Here is a 21,189-nt window from a genome sequence, read left to right on the forward strand (position 1 = left end):
CCCCCCGCCAATAATTTTCTTTATGTTTTGGGAAGTGAGGTAGGAAAAACAAGTCTCCTCTATTTCCCCTATTTTTAATCTCAGACTTGAGAAATGCACATATTCATGGCTAGCGGAAAAAATAAAGATACAGCAAGAGACTGTGTGCTAACTTGCCTCGCGCTTTTTCTGAGTGGAGACTACAAAATAATCCAGCCTGTTGAATTATTTTTGATGTATGGTTCTGTCTAGCAAGACTAGCACAACACACCAAGTCAACTGATAATCATGCTCCCAGGAAACCCAAGGGACACCACCAATAAATTATCATTTCCACCATGCAATAACGTTTATATAAAAATATTGATAGAATACTTGGAAAAATACGTGCAATCTATGGAACTCTTCTAGTACATAGCTAAATAGAAAACATGACTTGGAAAAAATAATCTAAATTAATTAAACTGGAATTATAATTGTGAACTTTGCCTTCTTTGCATTCTATCCCTTCTAACTTCTACCACTATTTTCAAAACCAGCCAAGCATACTGAAAAAAAAAACCCTGATAAACAAATTGGGACAGAAATCCAGTATTTACTTGCAGTAATTTTTTCCAAAGTGCAATTATTAAATGTCAGAATTGTTTATTCCAAACAGCTCTCCATCCAGAATTATATTTTAAAATCTCTGAACTTAGTACCAGTTATAACAAAAGCCATGTAACCTTCAAGGCTTTAAGTAACTCTTTGTCTGAGATGTAAGCAAAAAAATTCAAGACATCAAAACATGGCTATGGTTAGGCTGCCTAGGTGAGGTAGATGCATCACTAGTTTTCGTACTGAAGCATTTTTAATTAGCTGCTTTTTACAGCTGTAAAAGAGGTACAATAGAGAAGTTTCTCAACTAGTTTAGAGAATTGTAAACTCAGGCACAAAATAGTTAAACGCCCAGGATGATACAAAGCACAAGTGAAAAAGTTGTGCTCTCTTGAGCAGTAAACCTCTGCCCAATGCTTTTACACAAGACTTTCTGGTCCCTATCAGATGCATTTTGCACGATTCACCAACTCCAGATACAGACTGCCAGCCGGGAAGCAGCATATTCAAGAGTACATTCTTAATATAGGTTTCCTCTTCTGATACTACAGTATCTTTAATCCAATACATTTTAATTTTACCATTTAATAAATATTATCAAATGCTGACAAAAACATCTTCTGAAGAGTACACCAGCATTTACGAATACAGCAAGTCTACCTATGGCTCTCAACCTCTTAGTCATGGAAAGAGTTGTCAAGTTAAAAAGAAAAAAAAAAAAAAAAAAAAGATTTTTCAAGCAAGGTCAGTACAGAAGCAAAAGCCAGAACTGTGTCCAAGAAGGCTCTGAAAATCCCTGGAAACCAGGCTGACAACCTCCTTTCAGTTTAAATATAACCTCTCCTTGAAGCAGGCACATCATCATTAGACTCTTACTTGCATCAGGCCACACCAGTTTTGAGAACTCGTCCTAGTGTGCAGGAAGACATGCAGTATGTGGGAAATCTGCTCTTTAAGAGCAAATGCTCTACACAGAGACCTCTATGAGGTTATCTCTATGGAGACTGGACAATGACACTTAACTGGCTAAATGATGTCAACAGAGCTCTTACTCTTAAGAGTTAGCTTACAACCGGCTTGAAAGCCACAAGGTGGAATAAATCTGCTCTGGCTATGACACATGCTTTGTCCTCCGTAACTACTAAAGAAGTCCTAAACTCTTTTGACAACGATGATAAAGAAGGTTATTTTGTAAGAAAAATCACACAGAAGCTTATATTGATACTAGTCTGAAAAGAAACAAGCCAATACATTTTGCTATTTAGTATGTCAAGTAATTTTTAATATTTACATAAAATCAGGAATTAACCCTGCAAAATGCATCTCACATGAACGGCCGTGTCAAAGAGAACTCAATTCTCTGTATGTTTAGGAATAAAGAAAAGGTTGTAAGAATAGAACCCCAAAGCCTCCTTTTACTTTTGAATAGATTCTCAGGATTAATCAATATGTTTATCCAGAAGAGTGAATTAGAACAGATGACCAGAGACTGAAACTCCCTCTTTTAAGGATGCCAAAAAGATAAACAACCTTTTGGGTAGGGATTGAGGATTCTTTAACTGCCCTTTTAGAGACATGCGCCCATCTGACCAATGATTTATTAATGTCCAGTTACCTGGGAAGCAGGTTGTTAGGTGCTCCATTAGTGCTTCTTGTGTGACTTGTTTTCGGGCAGAGTTCATTGCTGAGATGGCCAGGCAAAGGATTTCCCCAAGTGGAATAAACTGTGACTGACTGATGGGAGACATGCTGATGGGTGATACATCACCTGTAAAAAGACAACAGATGTGCAATGAAGCGTTTTTTTTTAAAAATCTGCTCATAGAACAAGGATGTAGAGATACATTCAGAAGATGCACACAGCTCTGTGGTCTTTGTACTGAGCTGGGGATAAACCTGGTACAATGGAGAATGATCCAACAGCTTATTTCAAAACTTAGACGTGATGAACTTTGGAAAATGAATGATAGACACTATGCAGACAGTTTCTCAAAGGGTGCAATAGACAGATTCAGAAAAATGCCAACAAATTAGCACTTACGGTTGCAAAACCATAAGTTGAATATCCTACTAGGTAACCGCACAAACAAAACAGCTGCATGTATTTCTCTGGACATAAAAGGGGAGATTTCATTCCCCTTTCACAGGCTAGCAGTATGGATCACCCACCATTTCCACTTGATAGAATATTTTTTCGTAATAGTAACAAAGATCAGAAAAAAAAATTGTGCTAAGTTAATGAATATTCATGTGATAAAGCACGGAGCACCTTAAGATTGACACCCTGAATAAAACTCTCCTGGATCTACACGTCAAATGTCTTTGTACGGACTACGTATTTTTTAGAAGAGAAGTTTTGATGGTTCCAGGACGGCCCAAAAATTAACTTTGTTATAACTTTTCCCATGTTGTCTTTAAAGATAATTCATTAACCCAGACTTAAATAAAAAAATCATTAAAAGATCTTCAAAATGAAAATTTTAGGAGAAATTACAATTTGATAATACTAGCACGACTACACAAATATGCATATACAAGTGCATTTTAACATACTTTATATAAATACAGAAATGCTTTTAAATTCTGCTCTGTACCTCTTCTTGAAGTGGTGACAGTTCCCCAATGAACTCAAACAGAGGGAAGCAGCAGGCTAAAACATTTCCTTCACCAGAGTAATAAAGAGGAACAGACAGAACAAGGGGTGTAAAAAAAATCCTTTCCTGGCCACAGGTCAGTCAATAGCCAGGGATTAAGTTTTACCTAAATGGCTTTGAAATCTCAGGAACATCACCCTATTTCGGCTGCCATGGAGTGATACCTTGTGATCAAATCAGGAATCAAATTACTGGAAATTAATTCAAATTCAAACTTTCCTCCACAACTCAGAGGATGTAATATTTGCCCTATTAATTCTATTAGGTCTACTAAACAGGAATGGCAGTTTCTAAAAATTATTATCAAAATGCATTTAATTTTGCATTATACTCAGCACTTTGGGAAAAAAAAAGGAATTGGTGGGAGTAGCAAGTTGCATAACTGCTTCAGTGAGACTTATGAGCAGCATTTTTCAATACACCAGCTGTACAATCTGTTGTACAACAGTGATACACATTACCCAAGACACAACAAAGATTTAAAATACACATTTGTGCTATGCTGTCTCCTGATTGCTTCTGCTTAATCAGGCCTGACCAGATCAATGCCGCAATCCCAACACAGCAGCATTCCTCCAGCTTCAGCACACTGCACCCCAAGATCCTCCTCCTTATCTGATCACAGAATGATGACCTTAAACTACAAACTTTTCTGGACATTTTTCATTCATATACACCTGAAAAGTTCCTGCTATGGGTGTTACAGACAACAGTAATCAAGCAGATCGTAGGCAGCTTCCAAGGAAACACGAGATACGCTTTCATATGACCTAGGAGCAAACATCATTTGTCCCCTCATCATTTGAGAATGGATAAAGAACATCACAGTTATTGTATTACTATTTACTAATAATTATACCTGCTGTCAGCTTAAACTTGTTCATAGATGAATTTTTGTAATCAGCCAGACACATAAGTTTACCAACTTTGATCAACAGTCACTGTGCACTTTGTGCAGGGACCAGTTTCTTTAATTATTAGTTTCATGTCTAAAAAGCATCAGAATTATGATAGGAATTATGCAGATTTAGCTAAGAATTTTAAGAAATTACTGTCTTTCACACAGAGATTATCTGTGTTATGGGTATCTGTGTAAGCACTACTAAGTTCAGTTCAGTGCAATGTCAAACAGATTGGCATATATCGCCCTCAGTTGAGGTTTAACCTTATCAGGTTCACTGGGCACTGAAATGGGCTCCCTGGGTAGCTTTTAAGGGCATCCAGATGAAGGGCAGTAACTTCCTGAATTGTTTTATCTGGATCATCAAAGACCTGGCAACTTCTAAAACCAAAGCACCGTGGCAGGAGTATCGCTGTGCCTACTCCCAGCCAGACACTCACGCTGCTACCTACACAGGCGCTAGGATGGGAGAGCGGGAGGAAGACCTCTTTCTTTCTCTTGCACCTGGAATGATCCACTCACAGCTAACCAGAATGATATTTAGGATGTAAGGAACGGGCCTTAATACCATAATCGGCTTCCTGAAGTGGGAAAGGGACTCGAGGGGGGTTATACATGAAGACTAGCAATTTTGTGTTGCTAGTGCTGCTCATTTATGTAGGTTTGCTCTGCAGCCTCCCAGCTGCCCCCAGAGGGCTGCTTGGACAAGAACTCAAACCAGTTACTCTGTTCACCCTGGGAGCAGCCCATCCCTCATCTGTGACTGCCAAGAGCCTGCAGAGATCCACCTCTGGGATCATTTCCAGTCAGGACTTGTTAACTTAAAACTGGCTAAGGACAAGTTAAGAAAGAATAAAGTTTACCGGGATTTTAGTAACCTTGCACTTTGCACAATCTTTCCTTTCAAAGCAGGCCTCCAGCATGGAATTGCTTTTCTAGATTAGTGTGCAGAAAAGATTCAGTCTGCACATTTGACCTCTGCCACCTGGGCTCTTGTCAACAGGAACAAGCCAAGAGTTTCCACTGAAATACTAACTATACTTCACGTAACTCATCACTATAAAACATTAAGTATCAGTTCCTTAATGTTAACACAATCTCTAGCAAAGCGTGCTATCGTTAGTATGCCAGGGTAACATACATCCCACTTGCAAATATTTGGGAGCTTAACAACCATTTAATTAATTATAAAGACTACTATAATCGTCCACAAAATCGCAATTTAAATGGCTTTAAATGCAATAGAAGTATCCAACAAATATTGATTTATGTGAGAGCCTGTCTTTCTGTTTTGTGAAGGACTATTGCCAGTTAAGCCCTATTCTTTTCCACTGAGTGCTTTTCAACCGTCATCATTATGACACGGAAACTCTTGTTTCACTGCTGTTATGCCAGAATTACCTCCATAGCTTGTTGTCCATAACTGTCTGCTAGAGAGAATTATTGGCTCCTAGTTTAAAGAGGCTAGCACACATCTGAAAAACTTCCAGCAGACCTAGTGACAGAAAGCCAAAATCCCCTCACTCAAAGAGGCTCCAATTTGCCAAGTTTTACCTTAACTATCCTGTGGCTCTGGGCAACTACAAGCACTCTGTGGTTATAGTTAAGTGAACAAACTTCTCTGATGAACAACGACAGAGAATATCTTGCACCTATGATTTAATATATTAACATCAATTATGCACATAAATACTGTTGAACAGAAGGTTTACTACAACTTCTTTAGGAAAGATCTGCTTAAAAGAATGAAATATGTTTTTCCTAATTTTTTTTTTGAAGACCACATCACTTACATAAAACATCTAGCATATGGCTCCTGTTAGCTCTGACTGATGCTTGTCTCAAGCAACTTTTGAAATCAAATTACTGTCCTTGACTTTCGTATGTTTATGTTCCCAATTAAATGAAAACTGGAGCTTAGAAAGCAGTTTTCACCAGTTGACTGCACGTTTTGTTTAAATACAAGATATTTAGTGCTGTTTCTGCAGTGTCTTTCCAAAACTTTCTCTAAAGAATGTTTTTAAAAAAGCATTTTCTAGACTTTTTGTTTTAAGTGGCACTTAATTTTCAAAAATGTCTAAGCACATAACAAACAGTGAATGGGATTTGTCCTCATTTATGCCTTGGGGATTTGTAGCATGACCCTGTGAGAAAACAAATAATTATTGTTACTTAGAACAAAAGATTATGTAGCACATAAAATAAACACTTCGCTCTCACATAGCAGATTTCTTTCAGAGATTTTCAAAACATTCTGAAAAACTGAGTAACCATAACTACCCTTAATATACAGATGAGAAAGTGATGGTCTGTAACAGAGCTGGGAAGGATAATTCACACAACCTGAACCCATACCAGCCAGAACCTTTCCTGTGCCAGTTTATTTAGTGTCCCTGTTCTCTGAAGTCTGGGTACCACCATCTTGGGAGAAAATGAGGCAGACTATATTCTGCACCATGTATCAGCAATTAAACTATCAACTACATACTGATGACAGAATTTTTATTAGTGATTCTGCTGCTGGAAAGAAGTGACCTGGAAGTCAAACTCCCTGTCTCATGAAGTTTGCATGAAGACTGTTTGAAAAATCACCTCTTGACTTATAAATGGAACCAATTCAGTACAGCCATTGTGAAGGAAAATTAAGGAAATTACAGTGCAAAACCACACTGCATCAGAATTTATGCACACTATTTCCCTGAAATGCAAGAGACCCTCGGATTATACTCTGCATCCTAGAAAATATAGGAAGCCAAAGTCTTAAGTTCCTCTTCTCCATCCAGCCTCTCAACACGTTTTTAACCTTTTGTTTCCTACGGACGAAGACAAACTTTAAACATGATTTTTAGCCTGGTTTTCACAAGAAATGAGGCTTGCACAATCACAGTCTGTGTGTGCGCATGTGCCAGAGAGGTCAGGCCTCAATAGACTGTAACAGAGGTTCTACAATGAGTGTTCGCTATGCATGCTCCACCTGCACAGAGCTTCAGGCATAGCCACCTCCCACAAGACAGGAGAGAATCCAGTAAAAAAAACACTGTCAAGAGATATCAGACTTCACTACTTTTGCTGCTTACAGAACTACATTATTCATCAGGAAGCATCAGACTAGAGGACAGTAACTTCATGGCACCTCATGATTATAATGGTGGTTGCAACAGAAATCCCCTACAAAAAATTTCTTGCTAACAGCCTGTTCTGGTCAACACCCACCTACGATTTCATGCTGGGAAGAGCCACAGAAAGGCCCTTTCCAAACAAAAGGTAGCTAACAAAACCAAAACTACTGGTAATGGCCAAAAAGAGGGCTCTTCAGCCTAGATTATCACTTTTTTCAAGAATACCATAAGTGAAAAGCCTCGTATAGAAAAAGCACATTTTCAGATTTACTTAAAGAAGGGACAGATGCTGAAGAAGTTACATGCCTGGCCTGGGTTGTACATTACCCCTTTTTCCCCCAAACCCAAGGAGACTGGATCATTCTAATTCTAGAATACTTATATCAATGTAGCAAACAAAACCTTTCTTATGTGAATTCACAACAATGATACGTAATTACCATTTTAAGCCAGACAACGTTTCCATCTGATTAAACAACAGGAAGGAACAGGAAGAATATGCAGATTTCTGTGGTATTACCCAGCTTACTCTGAAATACCCTGGATCTGCATTAGCACACTAACACAAAAAAGAACACATTTTACTAGCAAAATCTGAAATAAAGAAAATTAGAGGGTGTGTTGCTTGCGCTGTTCTCAGCCATAGCTAAATCCTCCTTTTAAACCACATTTCCCAGAGTATTTTATGAACAAAGCTGCAGGCTGTGTTTCCTAGACAGCTACACATATCAGAGGACTGACAGCAATAAGAAAAAAATACATTAAAGATACAACCATTTATTCCTGTTTAAGAGCAGCTTAAACAAAGGTTCGACAAATGCAGAAACACACGTTCACTAACCAGCAAGCTCCTTCTGTACCTCTGAAATGCACACACACCAAAACATACCTTCCCTTGCTGACACAGATCATGAACACTTCAAGAACGTGACCTGGCAATGTGACTACACCAATTCTAACCAGCCTGAAGAAAACACAGCGACCTTAATAACGATCAAACATACAACAAACAGTTGCCTCTCAATAGCACTCTAGTCCCTTGCCAGTTATTAACTTCAACCACGTAAATTGATCTTTTTAATCATTCGGACCCAGATAAAATCACGATCTCCACGTTCACCAAGCGGCACTAACTTTCAGAAACAGGTGCTAAATCGCCCACAGTCAGCAGACTTGTCTTTCATGCATTCATCCTGTGTATTTCCTGCGATTTAAATTTCCTCTTCTTTGTTCATGTCCTGTGGCCAGCTGCCTCCTGATCCAAAGTGATATCCCAGCACGTTACAACTATGACCATAAAAAGTTTCTGCTGGAGCACGGAACTTTCCCAGAGGATTCAGTCGAGGAGATTTTAGTGATGTTGCTTATGATGGGAAGGAGGAGGGTGGGACTGTGTTTTTTTAATATATTGTGTGCTTTAGAATGTGTTTCCTGAAACAAATTTTTTCAAACACATCTTTTAATAAATGTTCACGTCTATATTCCTGGCACACAATATGTTAAAAAAGGGGGACTTACCTGAACCCCTATGGTCTGGTTCCATGCTCCAGTACAGTATCCAGAGTAGCTGTGATGTAACAACAATGTGCATATTGGGCTTTTATATCACTGTGGAAGCTGGCTGGCTGCAGCACAGGTCAGTGCCACAGGACCTGAAAGAAGGAAAACAAAGCATGCTTTTAGGCAGTAATATGCTGAACACCCACCTCTTAAAGCTGGAAATAGGGGCTTCCAGAAAATAAAAAATAATGCAGTACCTATGCACGTCCACTGAAAGGAATGCCATTTCACACAATTTTCACATAAGCACGAGAAATAAACAGTTAAGTAATGACAGGGGAGGTGGAGGTAGAGAATCTAAAAGGGACTACAAATATAACTCCCACACAGTGTTTTGAAAACATCTCTCTCCTTTTGCCCTATTTTCCACGGAATGACTGGAATCACGTTCTGACACCACCCCCTGTTCCGAAGGCACTCACAGTCTTCGCAAAGCACCTCTCCACTGCAGTGCCTCAGGATTCTGCAGTGTCACTCCTCTTCTCCCTGGCTCTCTGCAAAGTGAAGTCATAGGAATGGATCAGCCAACCTGACTTCTCACTACCCTGCCCAGAATCCTTTGTGAACTGAAATGAGTCATAGCTCTGAAAAAATCCACGGCGCAACGTTCCAGGTTTCTCCCTACGTCTGCGCTGGCTTCTTTGTCTTTGAAACGAAGTGCCTCTGCTTCTGGAATGGTGCCCAGCTGCATTGTACAGGATAATAAGCCAGCCTCCTCATTAAGTGGACAAGCACGTTATTTACATGCATTAGCAAAGGCAAGTTAAAGCTTTAACCCTCTAGTCAGGACAAAAAATTTACCCCTAACATATCTTCCTGATGTAATACACAACCCCTCAATACACAAAACCACAAATGCACAGACACACGCACGCACACACACAGAACAGTATTTTCTTAAATTATTCACTATTTACCATGACACTTACCAGTTTTTACTCTATTGATTAAAAAGGAAGATTTACTTTCCTGTATCAGTCCTGGAAAATGCTGCAGACCTAGACATAACAAACAGCTCCGCTGTACACTGGATCAAAGTTGTGCTGCTGCAAACTGTTTATCAAAAAATTAGCAGCAGTGGACAAGTTCTAGCAAGCCAATTTTTCATCATGCCATTCACGATTTGGGCTCACAACAAAGTGAGCCCTGAAACCACGCCAGACAGAAAATGTCAAACTGTTCCAAGTGCCAAGAGCCAGCGGAGCTGCTTCAGCTTCTGCTGCTACTGACAAAGAAGGTAATGCTCTGAACGAGGTCACTGTGTCACGATCTCACTCCCCGTGCTAGGTTTTCCTTTGCTTGGTGAGGATATGCTAAGCTAAAGCATCAGGAAAACATGGAAGAGGAGGTAGGAATACCGTGTGACGAGAGACAGATGCTGGTGTTTTGGAGAAACATTTTTAGTTGTTTGGGGATTTTCTTTTAAAAGAAGGAAATATTTAGAATTGCCTTTACTGCAAAAGAACTATTTCTAGTTGTGACCTAGTCATTCAAATGAGAAGACTGATATGCAGAAACGGAGGGGCAAACAAAAAAGAGTGCTGCCACGAGGCACTTCTTTAAAGGTTCCTGTATCCTAAGCATTCTAAAATAGTTTGAAGCATAGTAGGTACATAATCCATAAAATCCTGAAATGCAGCACTTTAGGACTCACCTGTGCTCTGCTGGAACAGGCAGTTCTCTTAGGTTCTACCCTAAATGAACATACCAGGTATCTAGGACTGAATTAAACACAAAGGTCATCACCTCCCTATGCTGCAAGCCCTAGCCTTACAACTACCCTGGCAGTGAAAGAGTCAAATCCAGACTAAAACAGGTCTATGTAAGTGTTTCAAGAGGGCAAATGAAGAGCTGGGATACACAACTAACATGCATCACTTTTGTTTACAGGTCTATGGCAATTATTATGCAGCAAAGCCCTATTAGAAACAGTCTAATTTACAAGTGTAAGGTAAACTGGGGGCTTTGCTACATCTGTAGTTACACAGTAGCCAAGATCTCAACATTAAAAGTTGGGCTTTTGCTACATACACAGTCATCAATTTCTGTGTTCCCTGAAAGGCCTCATTCCAGGAAATCTTCATTCAACTTTACAGGAGTTTTGCCTTCCCTGGGGCTGCACGATCAGCCGCAAAGCCTCTAATGAATCCAACTTGGCATTTGCAATGTTTGGGTCCCCCAGGATCATCCTGCACAAACTCTGATTGTTTGTCTGCTAAGCCCACACCCACTTTACAGCAATGAAACTCGTTCCAAGAAGAAAAATTTCTGTGGGCTTAAAAGTCAATCACAATAGGCATCTACTGAAAGGAAAAATGAGAGCTCCAACCTGCTTTTCCTTCGCACCAGACAACATTCATGCAAAGCTATGTAGCTGGGCTTGTGCGTGCAGTACTGTTTTCACACAAACACACAAGATCTTGCAGAGTAGTCACACTAACTACTATCAGCAAAGTTAAAATACTGGTGGGAAAAAAAGACAAAAATAATGCCACACCCAAATACCCTTTCTAACAAACTTCTCTAGCACTTGAACCTAAATTATATGCTCAGGACCAGCCTGACTACTCTGAACAGACGAATACAACTGCAAGCTCTTTGAGTGAGACAATTTCTCTTGCATGTGTGACACCCTACAGACACCTAGAATGCACTGAGCGTGAACGTGTACCTAGGGTGCACATACATCTTGTGTGCACGTGCACCTAGGCATGCCTTTACCCAAATTCATCAGCTCACAGCACCATTACGCAGCCCTCAGTATTAAGAAGAGTAAGAAGTGCCTGACACCTCAAGCATGGGCAGAGAGCAAAAGCGAAAGGAGAGACCAGCAGCAGCGAAAACAGAAATGAGAACATTTAGAAGAGGTGAAGTTGATGGATAACCAGTGCTACCATCATCACAGATGTTACTGCAGCGTGACCTCACAAGAGGAAGGCCTAGCCAAAATATCATACGCACTTCTCAATAAAGGCAGCTACTCTCTTCCTCCCTCCCACATCTCCCACCTAGCACATGGCAGAAGTTGGTACTGAAACTGCCTTATTGACAGTGTACGGCACGAATACACCGTATACTTCTCTCTGTATTACTCCATGCACGCACGTGCATCCAAACAGACCAGTACAGAATACAGCATAGCCTGAGATCAATCCCCATCATACACTGAGAACGCAGATGATGTAAAGATCCCATTCTCTTCCTTTGCACACATATTGTGTTGGAGTTGAACACAGACTCCTTTGTCAAACTCCACGGTAGCTCGCATACATTCTTCAGCCCTCCCCAGCCAGGGCCTGGGATTCCCTGCCTTTGCCACAGCCCTTTCACCATCACCAGAGGGAAACTCAAGAGGAGAATAGGAATGTGCTTAAATAGCGGGGCAGGCAGAGAACAAAAAAGGTTAAAAAAGAACACCGCCAAAAGATGCCAAAAAGGTTATCAAGAGCATGAGAAAATTCAGACTAGCCTATACGAGTTTCAGTAGATCCTGAATTTTGGAGACTAAATATCAGCCATCAGCACTCAGCTTTTGGCGTCTGTAGCTGCAGAGGCTATGGTCACCTACCATTATGATTACTTCTACAAGGACCAACTTCACAAAGCAGGAAGCACCCCAAGACCATTCTGGGAACACAATCCATGAACCCTGTGGCCCCAGAAGAAACCAGACTAAGGAACATCAGAAAGATACAAACTTACACTTTAGGAACTTCACACTTTTATTTCTTTAGGAAATCTCTTCATACAAAAAGTTTTGACATGTTAGTGCTCCACTAATAACAACTTACTTGCAGTATGCTAATCAGTTCCACTTGGCTTACCTCAACAAATCTCCTGGTTCTTTAAGAAATCACTTAAGAAAACACAAGAGGGAACATGATCAGGGTATTAAATTCAGCAATATCCCAAGAAGTAATGCCCATCTGTTTTTGTGCTAATGTTGTCTGGGAGCTTAAATACTCTTTCTTTTTTCCCCTCCTGCTGCTTACACCCCAATGTATTTGCAGAGAACATACCTCCTCCCCTCCTTCAGATCTCATTCCATTGGCTTTAAAAAAAAGCACTCTCTTTTAGTGTTCTTTCAAATGTCTGCCCCTCCTATACCTTTAATCTTTCTAGAGGACTCTTCTACATTTATTCTAACTTATATAACTCTTCTTTAAAAAACAACAACCAGAATTCTGCACCGTAATTCTAGTGCTCCAGCTAATCTCTCACCTGTGTCATGTACAAGGAAACTGAAATTTCCATACTTGCAGTAGAAATACCGTGCCCTATAAAAGAATGAAACTTGCATTCTTTTTTTCCACAAGTCTACTACATTGGTGGTTCACTGTCACCCCACACCTGAACAGCTAGTTCCAGAAATCTTTTTTATGCTGCCTGCAACTAATGAGTTTGAAGCAAATATTCCTAGGTTTGACTCCCAAGACCATGACCTTCCCCATTATATTTTTAACAGTTCACTCAGTGGATATGATTAAGGATCTCTGAGCACACAATTCTTCTTATATTATCCATTTTTAAACCATCTCCATTTTATTACTTGATAAAAACAGTCACAAAAACTAAAATTAAAAAACCACAATACTTAAAATGTTATCGAATGCAGGACAGAACCATAACCCCATGCCACACTTGCTGATACAAAAACCCAGTGAACAGCATTTGAATGAGCCCATCGGTCTTAACAGGAAAAACAAAGCAACCCATGACAGTCCCTCCCCCAAAAGCCCAGCAGGTAAAACAACTGTCTTTTTAGAATTGGACTACTGAAAGAGGCTTCTTTAAATTACAGCTCACTGGAAACTATGTGATATTTTAAACCACACAGAACAATTCTCTAAGAAATTTTGTAGCTGGGACCTTGGGATGGGAGTGAAGGAGTTTTTTGTTTTATTTTGGGTTTTTTTTTTGCATAGAAACCTGTTACTATTAATTAATCTTAACGCTATATTGTCATCGACCACCCCACCACACCCTCAAAAACAAAGCCTGCCTGTTTTCTGGCAGCAAACAATAAACGCAAGGAAAGATAGAAGCATTAAAAAAATCTGACACTAGAGGAGATTTGGCAAGAGTGAGCACATGAGAAACAAAAGCGAAAAAAACCCACAAACAATGACAAACCTTGATGTTTTCTTTTAGGGTGGAAATTTTATAAAGGGAGAGAAAAATACTCATTTGCAAACACTCCTGAAAGCACAAATCACGGATGTTGAAACATAACAATCGGCCTGTCTTAGCCACACATTCTTCACTATCCTCTTCAGTTTAGCCAGAACACATTTTCAGTGTGGCTGGGGATGCTGCAGTGAACATACAGGAGTCGTCTAGTCAGCAGCTAAAATTCTTGAAAGGTGAAGGGATGATTAGCAATACAACCCAATGACATAGCGGGCCCTCTCTCATCCATATTGACTGCTGTAAATGGAAGGATTTTCATCCCAAAGATGATACTACGGTGGTTACAGCTTTTCACATAAATAGTGATGACTGGCAGATAACTTCAGGTTAAAATAAGAACCTGCAACACTGAACACAAGTCCCATGGTACTGCAGCAGCCTTTAACAGCCCAGTTTTTCCTGGCTAGGAGAGAACTGATGAAAAGGCCAGGCATGGAATCAATTAAAATAGTGCCAAAGTGGTTTTAAAAAGAAAAGGTTAAGACACTCCAAAGACTTATCAGTTGAGAGTTTACTGGGTCATTTTCACACTGTGGTGGAAAGCAGAATTTTCACTATGGCTGGAGTACATTTAAGAAGAGGTACTTTAATGCTTATGAAATCAAAATATCTTACCCCCTAATACATAAAATAGCTATTCTAGGATATTCTGTCCCTATGCTTTACCCGTGTGGGGTAGATGCAGTGGCCCATATTTCCCACAGTGGCTCAAAATACTTCCAAAATCTGTCCTTTGGTCTCACCTGTGTGGGGGTCAGGTGCGAGGATACAAACACAGGAAATGCCATGGCACAACAGTTCAGCAGCTCACCGCATCTGCTGCCTCTCTCATGCTGGTCAAGCATCTTAGAGGAAGCATTAGAAAACCAACTGCACACACTGCCACTAGTGTGTACTGCGTCTTCAAGGGAAATGTTGTTCCAGACAGAAACAGTTCTTCTGAGACCCTTAAGGACTGGCAGGTTTTAAAATTTTCTTCCAATTAGTATGACTATCAGCAAAGGCAACAATCAGAAACTACCTCCCCAAATAAGTGACAGTACCCAGAACCAGGGGTTCCCGCAATTAAACATTTAACTCACTAGATTAAATGTTTCCTCCTTGTCCATTTCACATGTTTTTTCCTTCTCAATTTTACTGACCACTCATTTTTTTTACAGGAAGCAGTAAACCAAAACCTACAACAGGTGTTTTACTACTTTTACAACAGTAACACCTCCCTACCTCCTGCTTTTTTATTTTTTAAAGTGAAATTTCAGCCATCTGAAAATCTCTCTGAGCCATAAAACTGAACATGGTATCCAAACCATGGATGAAATTATCAATTTCACAGACAGACCTCTCCTGCATGACTTCTTACTTCATATCTCTTAATTTACAGTCTTAAGTTTAGACTTTTAATTACCACCCCAGCTCATCTAACATGTTCACCACTGACTCCAGCGATGTGCAGACCATGCTGCTAAAAAAATATGAAACCTAACATTTTTGAGCACTATTTTGTCAGTGTTCACTGCCTTGCCTTACACTATGTTGCTGATGTCACTGTTTTGCAGAATTGCTCAGCTGTTTTATTCAGCTGTCACTAGTGCCTTCTGAAGTCCTCTTAGCAGACTTAATGAACCTGAACAACTGTGATCTGACAGATAGGGTTACCACTTCATTATCTGTTCCATCCTTCAGATTTCTAATATAGCTATTAAAACCCAAACATTTGGTATTGATCCCTGCTGCACAGAACACTGTTAAACATTTCCAGGGACCAAAACTGGCCGTTCCTCTTTTTTCTCCTCTGTATTCTGAAGTGAGCTCGACAAGACTTTTCTCTTGGACTTTCACCAAGCATTTATAAAGCACTAGAGCGTGGAAGAGTCCTTGTGCTCCTCAAGTGTCACTATGACCCAGTTTTCTGAAAGATGAGAGCATATAAAAATAGTTGTGTCTTTGCCCTCTTATTCAGCATAGAGACACCTAAACTAGGATATCAAGACTAAGTTTCTGAGATGATTTCTTACACTGAACTAAACCAAAAGGCTAGCAAAAGGAGAGATTTGGGATAATTTCTTGAACAAATTTGGCAAGTAACCACTGGACACAGAGAGAAAATCACATATAACAAAATTTTGAGATCAAAGCATAAGGGGATGTATGAATCCAAGCTCTGAATGACTCTCTTTTATGCCATAGCAAGGTAATATTTTCTTAACACACATTAAAATCACCAAAAAAACCAAAGTAATTTCTTATCTTGTCATTATGTTGCCATTCCTTATTCTGGACCATAAGAAAAAAGTGCCTACAGTTACTGCCATGTTCTTTCAATGAGCTACCCCTACAGGCAGTACTTTAATTCACCCAGACCTTATGGGCGCAAGGGCATATGACTCCTCTTTAGAAGGGTAAAAACTGTCTCTGTCTGAGATGGAGCCTGATAAGGCTCTCTGCTTCAAAAGCATTTCTGATCATCAGTAAACCTTGCATTGCACATGGTGAAGGGGATGGTGCATGTCCCTCTCCTCACTTGGCCACTTCCTTTGAGAGGCTGGAACTGCTGTGCAGACCAGCCACTGGAAACGCCTACTGGGCATGTTAAGCAGCCCTAAAAGCATTTTTTGAAACCTCTGCTGTTCCTCCTGCCTGTTTGGTAGCTACAAGTTTTAGTCTTAAAGACCTGATGTAGAGGCTACTTAAAGAAGAACCTAGGCTATAAGGATTGAATTAGCAGCAGATTGGAGAGAAAAACAATGTAAGTAAGAAAAAACACAGGAAAGGTTAAAAGGAAATGTGAGGAAAGAGATAATTTTTGTTTGATTCCTAAAGCAGGCAATGCAGCATATGTGATGTTAATGATGAAAGAAGACTTGTTAAAAGAATCCAAATGCTTAGCAGGGCTAAATGGAAACAGGAATAATAACCAAATGGTAAGAAATAAATTTAGTACGTCCAGCTGTAGGAAGGCTGGGAAAATATAAGGGTCTACAGGATTGCTGGAACAAGCAAAGTGGGAACGGCTGCGTGTATCAGTGAAGAAAGAAGTGAGAAGAAGGACAGCTGTTTAGTGAGGGCTGATCTGCATGTGCTCTGCATCCACTTGGAGCTTGCCTCTTGTTTTGTTTTCTAGGCTGACCTTCACCCCACACCACACAAAGAATTCAATGAATGCCTCTGTTCAAAGTCACAGTTAAAAGCCTGAAAGAACAAACATACCTTGTGCTGTGGCCCAAAGCCCAGGCCCAAGTGCCAGCAACCCAGCAGAGGGAGCATCCCTAGCAGCTCAGGCATAAGCCAGAGTGCCTGGCTCTGGCTGAGGGAACCTGCATCCTACAGTAGCTTTGAATGAGCCCTCCCAGCACTCGGAACAGGCAGAATAACTAAAAAGAAACATTTAGCTTGCTCTCCAAAGGGTTGCTCCTAAGCTTTTATGGTGAAAGATCAAAGCTAGGGGAAGGATGGGAGTTTACAGGACAGTAAAGAAAGTTGAAACTATATTAGTAGTGCGCATGCTAATAAGGCATACACGCAATATCACTCCACTGAGAGAGCATGCTAACGATTTGGGCAATCTGTACCAAAACATGTGAAAGCAGTTAAGCATGTCAGCACCAGTACCGTCTTTAGAAGTGTTCTGCTGCTTTATGAGCAGCTCCTCAAGACACACATGCACATGCAGTTTCATAGAAAGAAGGTGTAATACACAAGAACGTGAAAATGCAGGGCTTCCCAAAGTGCATCCTGCATGCCACGTGTGGTCTGCAAAGCCTCTGCATGAGGCTTGTGATTTTTTTCTTTAAATTGTGGTATTTTGTTTTAATTCTGGTACTACATTTAACTGAGGTATTGCACCACAGATTTGTTAAGCAGCATCTAGTTCAGTACGCTCTCTGAACACAATTTGGGGAACATCTGTATAATGGGAGTAAGACAGAAACTGACCTCAGGGCTTTGGCCTAAAGACTAATTTACTGACAGAATCATTTTGGAATAATTATACCTATGGAAATCCCCATTTATTCTGGAATAAGCGTGGGTTTTTTAACCTGATTTAGCTTATACAACTTCCAAAAGTTTTATCAATGGGGGCAGTTGATAATCCTGCTAAATTCCTTTGCATGACCTTTCATATCACGCATAAAAAAGTGAAAATGAAAAATGCAATAATCAATAGTAAAAATAAAATCCTAATTTTATTAGAGGCAAGAACGTGTCTTCCTGTTGTTCAATGATATGCTCCTTAACGTGTTCAAAAAGTAAATGTTAAAACAAAGGAATTTGTACTAGTATTTTTTCCTGGGTTCTGACAGCTTCACTCTTGAAGAGTAAATAACCATCGACAGTTACAGTTGCAAGTACTAGTTCTCTAAAAATGTCCTGTTATGGTCAAAGGCAGAGATATTAAAGGAGCCAAATTTGGTTCCTATTGCCATATGTTCTTTCTAATAGTCACAGCCTGAGTTTCAAAACTGATGTAGATTTGCACTTCCGTTTATCTCCATTGAGTGCTACTGTACTCTCAGTACTTCTGAAAACCAGGACAGTTACTTAGGAGCTTAATTTTAGGCACTCATGTCTGGAACCTGGCATAAAAGCTCAGATTTAAACATTAAAAGAATCCATGCACATAAGCTCTTTGTGAATATCTGAAAGTCTCAGTCACAATGCCTGAAGTTAGGCACCTCCTTCATACTTGCATTTATAAATAGGCACCTAAAAATCTACTGTAGGGCATAAATGTGATTTAAATGCCTTTTGCCTTGCTCCTGACAAACTTTTTTCAATGGAAGTTTTGAGCTAATTAGTATTTCCAAGAAAAGTTTTGGGTTTGCAAAATGATATTCTTAAGATAAAGAAAAGAGGGATATGGAGCAAGGAGTTCTTGGTTTTAGAGAAAATAATTCCGGTATTCAGAGTCATTTCCTTATGATATCTTTGGAGACTGAGGATGCAAAAGTCTTGTGTAACTTCCCCGTGACATTTTCCTCCTGATAACATAACTTCTTTCAAGGGCAGGAGGAACCTTGCCAAACATAATCACCACAAATTTTCCCCTCATACACAGCCTCTGACTGCATCATTCATCACCTATGCAGACAGACATTATGCAAGCCTGTTTGCCAGATACTGCCCCTTAGGAAGTGCTTGCAGAACACCAGAAGTACATAAACTCTCTCCCGGGCCTCCAGAAAGCAGAGGCCATCTCTTTCAACTATGGCTTCCACCAATAATGAAGTCAGAGTGCTGGCTTTGTGATATCACAGCATTCTCCGTAGCAACAGCCTATGAGGTCACAAATAAAGGATTATCACTTTGCTGCAGGATTAATGGAACTAAGAAGCTGGTCTGTCAGGAAAATGGGTTTTACTTCAAATAATGGGAATTACGAGGATGCTTAAAATAAATGGGTTGTAAATTGTCTTTGTCTGACATGCACCCTTTTTTCAATAATACTGTAAAATAAGATACTGCTTTCTTTGACAGCTCCCAAGTAACTAAGTGAACTGCAGGCTGCCTCTTGAGCTGCTACACAGGAGAGGAATCCTGAAACAACTTCCATATTTTTTGAGTCCTCAATCATTTGACTTTGCAAGTGCAGACAGCAGTCCTCAAATTGTCTGCTGGTTAATTTATTCACAGGTGTTCAAAGCTGGCAATAAGATCCAGAAAGTGACCAAAAAGAAATAGAAAAGGAAGTCTGTAAACATCTTGCCTTAGCCCACCTTACTGTTTAGGCAAGGATTTGTGAAGAAGATTCCTAACCATGAGTCTATGTTCCTAAGAAAGATCAAAAAAAAACCCATTGTAAATTACAGTGCTTTAAATAGTTGCTTACAATGCAAGAAAAAGTGCTTATTTAGAAGAACCTTCCCTGCAAAATATACTTGCAGTCACAAGAATCTTTACTGCAAACATCACTGTTAGAATAAAACACTTGTATGAATAATTTCATTACCCTCTTAGTGGTTCATTTTTTTCAACAGTATCTGGTTTACTCCCCAGTGAATACCCTGTTTAAAAGTTTTGTAAAATACAGAACTCCAGAACCTGTTTGAAACTATTCCAAAGCCTTTATCTCCCCACTTCCCCAACATGGAGGAAATTAAGAATAGGACAAATACAATCACCTGATGAATGTTGCCTGGCCCCTCAAGGAACCACTGAAGCTTCCATGCAACTATGCAGAGCACAAATTAAAAAATTTAACTTGGTTTCAGCTTTTAAAGGGAGTTATAGTCCATTGGGGGGAGACGGGGAATGAAAGGAAGGATGATACCAGGTGAGAACAGACTTACAACATTATTCACAGAAGTCCCATGACCTGTGCATGCTTTCCAGTAAAAACACTTCTCCCATATTTTTGAAGTAATTGCCCACTTTTCCAGATGCCTGGCAACTCAGGCTGCCTGATGTCTGGAAACTAGCTACTGCATGCATATAGACTCATCTCACATGTGCAGCAGGTCCAACACATCAGATGTACTATGCATGCATAATTTATCCATAAGGGATTGTCCCAGATTTCAAGATTAAGATCTAAAAATCCTAAAACAGCCTGGTTTGTAATTTGCAACCTGAGCTGTGATGCAACCATAAAGCAGTTGTACAGTGTAAGAGGATCTTGCAACTTCAGGAAAATTTTGAGTAAGGGCCTACTTACAGCTTACTGGAGCTGGAAGGAGAGACTTCCAGCATTGTGAGCGTAGGCACTAATACCAGTTTGCGTTCTAGGACAGGAAAAAAACATTCCACAACTTTGCAGCAGCTGATCAAGAGTTCACCTGGAGTCTCCTGGTCTGTAAAATTTATATCTCTATTGTGCAGTTGGACAACTGTTGAAAACGTTAAGAAGAAATAACATAGACAGATGAGAGGTTTCACAGTCTTTTAAGTATGCTTTGAAATTGCGTAACCTATTTTAAAACATATTTGTTTCTTTGCCCTCCAGCACTAGCAATAAAGAATCTCAAAGGATGTGCTTAGATAGACCAGATCTACTCGCTTTGCCACTAACCTCTACAGCTTTCTAGGCCTGTAAATAACGGCCGAACTCCGCCGTGCTGTAAGACACTACTGCGTTCAAACGAACCGTGAGCTTACGCCAGAGCCGGCTCTGGCCCGGACCGTCTCGTTAAGCCTGCAGGGAAGAGAAACCCACGGCCTTTACCGAACGGCGATTTTCCCGCGGCCTGCTACA

General features: G+C 40.0%; 1 protein-coding gene across 1 annotated transcript in view; it reads right to left on the reverse strand.

Moving 5' to 3' along the window:
• Nucleotides 1–9,259, reverse strand: part of STOX2 (storkhead box 2) — a 22,127-nt gene extending 12,868 nt beyond the window's left edge. The window contains exons 1-3 of the mRNA XM_010292562.1: nucleotides 9,233–9,259; nucleotides 8,769–8,902; nucleotides 2,192–2,344 (exon numbers count right to left, since the gene is read on the reverse strand). Of these exons, the coding sequence (XP_010290864.1) occupies nucleotides 2,192–2,344; nucleotides 8,769–8,841 (226 nt within the window). The 5' untranslated portion in view covers nucleotides 8,842–8,902; nucleotides 9,233–9,259. The remainder of the gene's footprint in view (nucleotides 1–2,191; nucleotides 2,345–8,768; nucleotides 8,903–9,232) is intronic.
• Between the last annotated feature and the right edge of the window lie 11,930 nt (nucleotides 9,260–21,189).

Source organism: Phaethon lepturus, unplaced genomic scaffold, assembly GCF_000687285.1.
Source record: "Phaethon lepturus isolate BGI_N335 unplaced genomic scaffold, ASM68728v1 scaffold47118, whole genome shotgun sequence".
NCBI lineage: Eukaryota > Metazoa > Chordata > Aves > Phaethontiformes > Phaethontidae > Phaethon > Phaethon lepturus.